The sequence below is a fragment of the Aotus nancymaae genome, unplaced genomic scaffold (genome assembly GCF_030222135.1).
Source record: "Aotus nancymaae isolate 86718 unplaced genomic scaffold, 86718_ANA_hifiasm-v0.15.2.pri h1tg000027l, whole genome shotgun sequence".
NCBI classification, from domain to species: Eukaryota; Metazoa; Chordata; class Mammalia; order Primates; family Aotidae; genus Aotus; species Aotus nancymaae.
The window spans coordinates 2,709,889-2,716,042 of record NW_026988440.1 but is presented as its reverse complement, the minus strand read 5'-3'; the positions used below and the strand labels follow the sequence as shown (position 1 = coordinate 2,716,042).

The following is a 6,154-nucleotide window of genomic DNA, read 5'->3' as shown; positions in this document are numbered from 1 at the left end:
GATTGCACCACTGCCCTCAAGCCTGGATGACAGAGTGAAACCCTGTCTCTAAAAGAAGAAAGCTGGTGGTGGTAGTGGAGGGGGGCAAGGAGGGAGGAGAAGGGAGGAAAGGGAAGAGAAAGAGAAGAAATCTTTAAGAGTAAGAACATAGATAAGACCCAAAGCTTCCGGTAAAAAACAAAAACATAAAATAGGCCATATACAAAGGATCATAAATCAGGGTGTCACAAGAATTCTCAACAACAAAGGATGCTAGAAGGCAGTGAAGCAATGCTTTTGAAATTCTGAAGGAACATTATTTCCAACCATGAATCCTAAACTTAAGGAACCTATTAAGTAAGTGTAAAAGTGGGATAAAGATATTTCCAGATATTCAGGATTTTAAAAATTCAACTTCCATGCACCATTCCTCAGAAAACTCCTAGATAATGTTCCACCAAAATGAAGTAAATTAAGAGAGAAAACAGGATAAAGAAATAGAAGCAATGCAGGAACCCCTGTATGTGGTAAAGGAATATCCAGGGAGCCATGCACAGGTGAGAAAGCAGCTCTTCCAGATTCAAGGCCAGCAGGCTTAGAGATGCATCCAGACAAAACTGGGAAGAGCACCTGGTGAATGAGGACCTGGAGATTTTGACAACCAGTGAAGGAGTTTGGAGTCCAATAAGTAATAAAGATATAGGAAATGACGCAAAAGGGGAAAGGAAACTCCAAGGAGACAAAAAGTTCTGCAGGAAGGAAAAATAATCCTGGCCCCATGCACAGCCCAGGTGTGAACAGCTTTTACACAGATGTAGTAACGAGCACACTGAATACTTGTTTAACCAGTTAGGACCACATTGAAGGGTTGGGGATGGGTAGAAGAGAATGTGTGTGTGTGATAGGGGACAGAGAGAGTAGAGGGCTACATCTTCCTGCTCCACAGTGGGAAATGAGAAGATAATGCCCAAAACGCAAGTTATTTAGAAAAAATCAAGGCAAACACAAAACAGTTTGCTAAAAAGTATGAACTGGGTCTTTTGGGGGAGAAATAGGGCAGGGAAATGTTCCTATTTGTAAAAAGTACTATAGAAATCGCTTACCATATGTGCAAGTATAGTTCATAAAAAACTAAAAACTATGAATATAAAAAATAAAAAGGGAGAACTTACATGAGTCCATAGAGAACAGAGAGGCAATACTCTCTTTGCCACTAATTTTAGAGGTAGTTCTGTATAATCCTCCCTTTTCCATCTTTAAGATGGCAATTTACAAAATCAGAAAGAACAAGAAAAACACTTCAGTGTGTTAGGAGGCAAAGCTGAATCTCTGCACATTGTTTCCTTTGGGGCGGTGCTTATTTTCCAAGGAAGAATTTTGGGTGTGCTGTACTGGATGTCTCCCTTCTCAAGGAGTCACCACTTGCTCCAAAACACTGGACCTCAGCTCAAGGGCACCACTGAAGGAGGAATAACAAGGTGGAGCCATGTGACATCTGGTGTCCTGCATAGGCTCATTTTGAGGGACTTCCAGAAATGACAGCATGTGTGCAAACAGAGAACAGAAAGCAGTTACACAGTTCTAGACACGGAAGGAAAACCTTGGGCTACTGCTATCAATGGAATTTCTTTGTAGCCAGACTGAGGTCTGGTGACATTTGAGATATTATAGATCTACAGATATAGATCCCCAGACCGTTCATTCAACAAGTCTTTATTGAGCACCTACTCTGTGCCCAGCACTGCACTAGGTGCCATGAGAATACAAGAGAAGTGTAAGATGTTATGCGCCCTCCAGCTTACAAAACTAGAGGCAGAAATAAGATGTACATGTGACTCAGGCAGCATGTGACACACACAAAGTGGGCAGCTCTGAGACAATGGTGGCGAAGAGACCACTGAGACCCAGATCCGTTGGAGCAGTCTTAGAACAGAGTGGAGGAGTTAAAACTTGGATGAGCAGGGGCTGGCAGAGCACTTGGAATGGGTAAGGACAAGACTGGGAGATCAATCTGGCTGGAGCAGGGAACTTGTGTTAAACTGTGGCCATGAGGGGCGCCTGGACAGAGGCTGGGTCTGTGGGCAATGAGGAGACACGTTACTTCCTCTCTTGAGATAAAAACCTAGTGGGTTTGTGGCCTCCCGTTGACTTCCTTTCCCCATCTTCCCATCTCCACTCTCTCCTAGGAAAGTGGAACTTGCATGCTGAGTAGGGCCAGGGACAGAGGCTTAACACCCGCTGGGGAACCTGGTCAGAACTCCCGAGGCAGGGGAGGCTCTGCTCCACTGGATATTTGTCTTGGTGTTTTTGGATGTGCTGATCAAGAGCAGGATGTTCTGGGTTCTTTTAAAAATTCCCCTCACAAGGACCAATCCAGAGAGAATTTATTGATCAGTGATCACTGCTGGTACCCCAAATCCATATGTCTGGATCCTTCCCTAAGACCACAGATAGCTCCAGGACTCACCACGTTGGCTACGGAAACGCTCCACTCTGGTTTCAGAGAAGCCTGGACTCTGGACCCTGTGAGATGATATGTGCTGGCACTCCAGGCCTTAAATGGCTGGGAAGCCTCAGTGGACTTTCAGTATTTTCAGCATTTCCGTGTATGCTTAACTCTTGAGTTGGGGTGGAGTAGACCTGTTTAAAATGCCAGGGAAGGTGGGCAGTAGAGTGGATTTGGGCAAGGAGGAACCTGTGGGGTTTAAGGAGAGCAAAATAATCTTAGGCGTAATTGACTGGTTTTTCCAAGGTCTCGCCACGCTGGGCAAGAAAATGATGCATCAGGCCCTTAACTCCACAGAATGCTGAGCTGGGACCAAGGTCATGGTCAAAAAGGAAAGGAGCCCTCATGGACTCCAGAGTCAGAAGTTCCTACAGGAAACCAGCAGGAGGTGGGAGAAGAGCCCAATTAGGGCAGTAGATGGAGCAATAGCACTGAGTGAGATGTCGGCCACAGCAACTGGGGAGGTGGCTGGCAGTGGATATGGGGTCCCCTGCTCCAGGTGCTCAGGCCAGGCATCCCCTCCCCCCAATGAGAGTCCTGGAATTCCAAAGAAGTAAAGCATCTAAGGGTGTGGGGCCAGGGGCTGATGTCAGGGTTCAGGGTCTCAGTAGGAGACGCGTTCCTGGCCACTTGAGCCACAGGAAGGGAACCAGGCGCCGGGTGAAGGTGGCGGTGAAGGTGTAGATGAGTTCCTGTGACTCTGCATTGGTGAAAGTCACGGTGCCCCCTTCATAATCCAGGGCAATGCCCACTCTCCGGGGCCGTAGTGCCGGGAAAAGCTCGGCCTCGGGGCTGGTGTTGGCCCAGATGCCGGAGGAGGAGAGGCGCAGTGCCCACACACCATCCTCTGGCCGCAGGGAGAGGTCTCCCTTCCTCTTCATAGAGTCTCTGGCCACCCCCACCATGCAGCTTTCCAGAACTTCCTCCTCTTCATCCTCCTCTTCTTCCTCTTCATCACCCAATGATTCCTCATCCTCGTCCGTTTCCCAGTCGTCATATCCATCCCCATAGCCGGCCTCCTCTTCCTCCTCCTCCTCTTCTCCCTCTTCCTCCTCTTCCCCCTCTTCTTCATCCTCAGACCAGCCCTCCCTCTCTACTTCCACTTCCCAGTAGACCTTGCCCCAGGTGAAGCCCTTGCTGCCCAGCACCCCGGGCTCACAGTCAAACTGCTGGGGGTGCAGGTAGGCACACTTGTACAAGCTGGTGTAGGTCACGCACTTCCAGTCCTCTGACAGCTGCAGGTACCCACTGGCCGACTGTGGGTCCAGGGTGACGCTCACTGTGGGGACAAGGGGAAAAAAAGTAACAATATCATCGTTTGCTCTGTTTTAAGTTAGAGGCAATAAAATTTATTTTGGCAGACATTTATTTTTCAACATCCTTAATTTGGTGTAAGTGTGGCATATTTTCTGGCTTTGTGTTCTGCTAAATCACCATCACTAAACTGCTTTAAGAGCATGATATACTGAAATTTAACTTTACTGTTTTCACTTATGCTCTGATTCCAAAAAGAACTTTTCATAAGCTTCCTCTATCTCTGGATCTCTGGGTCCAACTTGTCAGCAATATCATCCATGTGTGGATCACCAGCCAAATAAATCTGTTCAATTTTCCTCATAATCTAGAAAAACAGTCCTATTTTTCAAGTAACTCTAGATGTTCCTCTTGGTAATCTGGATCAGCTACAGTAAAAGGAACATGAAGATGTATAAAATGTTGGTTCATTCACATAGTAATTACGATCATTTTCGGGTGTTGCATTTCTGTATGACGAAGTTGCATGGACTCCACCCAGTTACTGCACTGGAGTTCTACAAGCTTCAAGAGCATGTTTCACGTCTCTGCTTCCGTTTGCACCCATGACAACATTTTCAATTACTGAATAATTTCTTCCATATCAGTCCTTCCCTTTTCCTTCCGAGCATCTTTCAAAACTGACCTTGTCAACTTCAGTAATTTTACTGCACAAATTAAGTTGTCATCCACAGGATTAGAAAAGAGGGCATTCAGTAACTCCCGAAGACCAACCTGAAGAATATTTGCCCTTTAACCTGTCCATCTGTTATTCTGATCTCCAGGTTAAGAAAAAGCTCTCTCAGAAAGGGCACAAATGCATGAAACTGTTTTTGAGTAACTTCACCCCCTTTTTGCAGCTTGATTTTTAATGTCATACTCAGTCCAACACTTCTGAAGTCAAAATTTGCGGAAGGTGCTACTCTGTGTGCTATCAGATGACGGGCCAGGTTAATTATACAAGCGAGCTCCCATGTAAGAGAAATTTGGGACAGATGTGGCCTTTTGATAAGTGAGTTCCACAGGTTCTTGGAAAGCATCATCTGCTGTAATACAAGCATTCAGGGTCTCTGCAAACTGTTCAATTTCAGTTTCAAAACTGCCAGTCTGCTCTGTAACATGGTTCGAGAAACCCTGAACATATTCTGACAGAGATAATCCTCACCATCATCCTCATAGGATACTCTATAATTAGAATAACCTGATGGGTAAAACTTAATGGTATTCACAGACAGCTGAGACAATAATAAAGAAGCTACAACCACCTGGGGTTTAATCACTGCTGACTCAGTTCTGCTGTGGGATTTTTATTCTGTGAACTAGATGGAACTCTCAGGGCCTCGTTTGCCCCCAGACAGCCCGACCTCCTCAATGGTTGCCAGGAAAGCAGTGTGAAAGTGGGCCAGGAGGAACCCACCAGTCTTCACAGTCAAAGGGGCACCATTCACATCTTGGTCTATGTGGATGGCGCTCCTTGGTGGTATGCAGTGTACAACCTAACTGCAGGGCTGACAGGGAGCACAGCAGTGGGGCCTGTGGCAGATACAGCCTCTGGCCTTAGGTTGCCCCTGCTGTTTGCTCCAAATACACGAGCCGTGCAGCCAGGAAAATGAGAGAAAGCTCAGCCCCAAGGAAAGGACTGGTGGTAGGAACCTGTGAGGACCGGAAAAGGAAAAGCAAACGCGGGGCAGAGAAGAATCAGACTAGCAAGCAGGGGCCTCTACTGCAGACTAAAGAGTAGACAGACCAGAAAGTGCAAGGAGGGAGGGGGGCTTCTACTTTGCAACTGGGAAATTCTTCCTGTTGCAAAAGGGACTACCTGGGGAAAAACAGGGCAGTCAGAGTCTGCAGGCGGAGTTTTCCATATTTGATGTACATCTGGGAAACACCCTCTAGATACTCACCTGTCTTATATTCCAAGTCTCTCAGCAGCTTCCCTGGGGAGAAAAAAGGAGAGCAATCACTCAAGTCCCACATATTTATGAGCCCATTTCTTGCTCGGGCGGTATCAACTTCCTGATAGGGATCCATCTCCAAGACAACAACCAGGAGGCCCTCAGCAGAGTGAGGCTTGAGAAGGTGATGGAGAGGAGCCGGGGCCCTCTTTCTACAAGGTGGCCCTGCCCTGACTCCCACCCTTTATGCACTCCCCAACCCTTACCCTGGAATTCCCTCAGGCCTCGCTGCAGAGAGAGGAGTTTATCTGAGAATTCTCCGGTCTTTTTTTTAACCACTCGAGCAATGGGTTTCCCAACCCAGAACTTCTTCCGTGGATACCTGAGAAGATGGCAGACATGAAAACCTATTACTCAGCTTTTACTTTCCTGCATACTTATCTCTCAATCCTCATGACAATTACGAAGGGGAGAGAAAAGG

At 46.8% G+C, this 6,154-nt stretch overlaps 1 protein-coding gene and 1 pseudogene across 2 annotated transcripts in view; both read right to left on the bottom strand.

Annotated features, from left to right (window-relative positions):
* Positions 1–1,676: 1,676 nt before the first annotated feature.
* TRIM26 (tripartite motif containing 26) overlaps positions 1,677–6,154 on the bottom strand; it is a 29,978-nt gene continuing 25,500 nt past the window's right edge. For both annotated transcript variants that reach the window (XM_012477089.3, XM_012477090.3), the window contains exons 6-8: positions 5,940–6,055; positions 5,683–5,715; positions 1,677–3,764 (exon numbers count right to left, since the gene is read on the bottom strand). In XM_012477089.3, coding sequence (XP_012332512.1) covers positions 3,082–3,764; positions 5,683–5,715; positions 5,940–6,055 — 832 coding nt within the window. In that variant the 3' untranslated portion in view covers positions 1,677–3,081. The remainder of the gene's footprint in view (positions 3,765–5,682; positions 5,716–5,939; positions 6,056–6,154) is intronic.
* Positions 3,964–5,656, bottom strand: LOC105734297 (polyadenylate-binding protein-interacting protein 1-like; annotated as a pseudogene).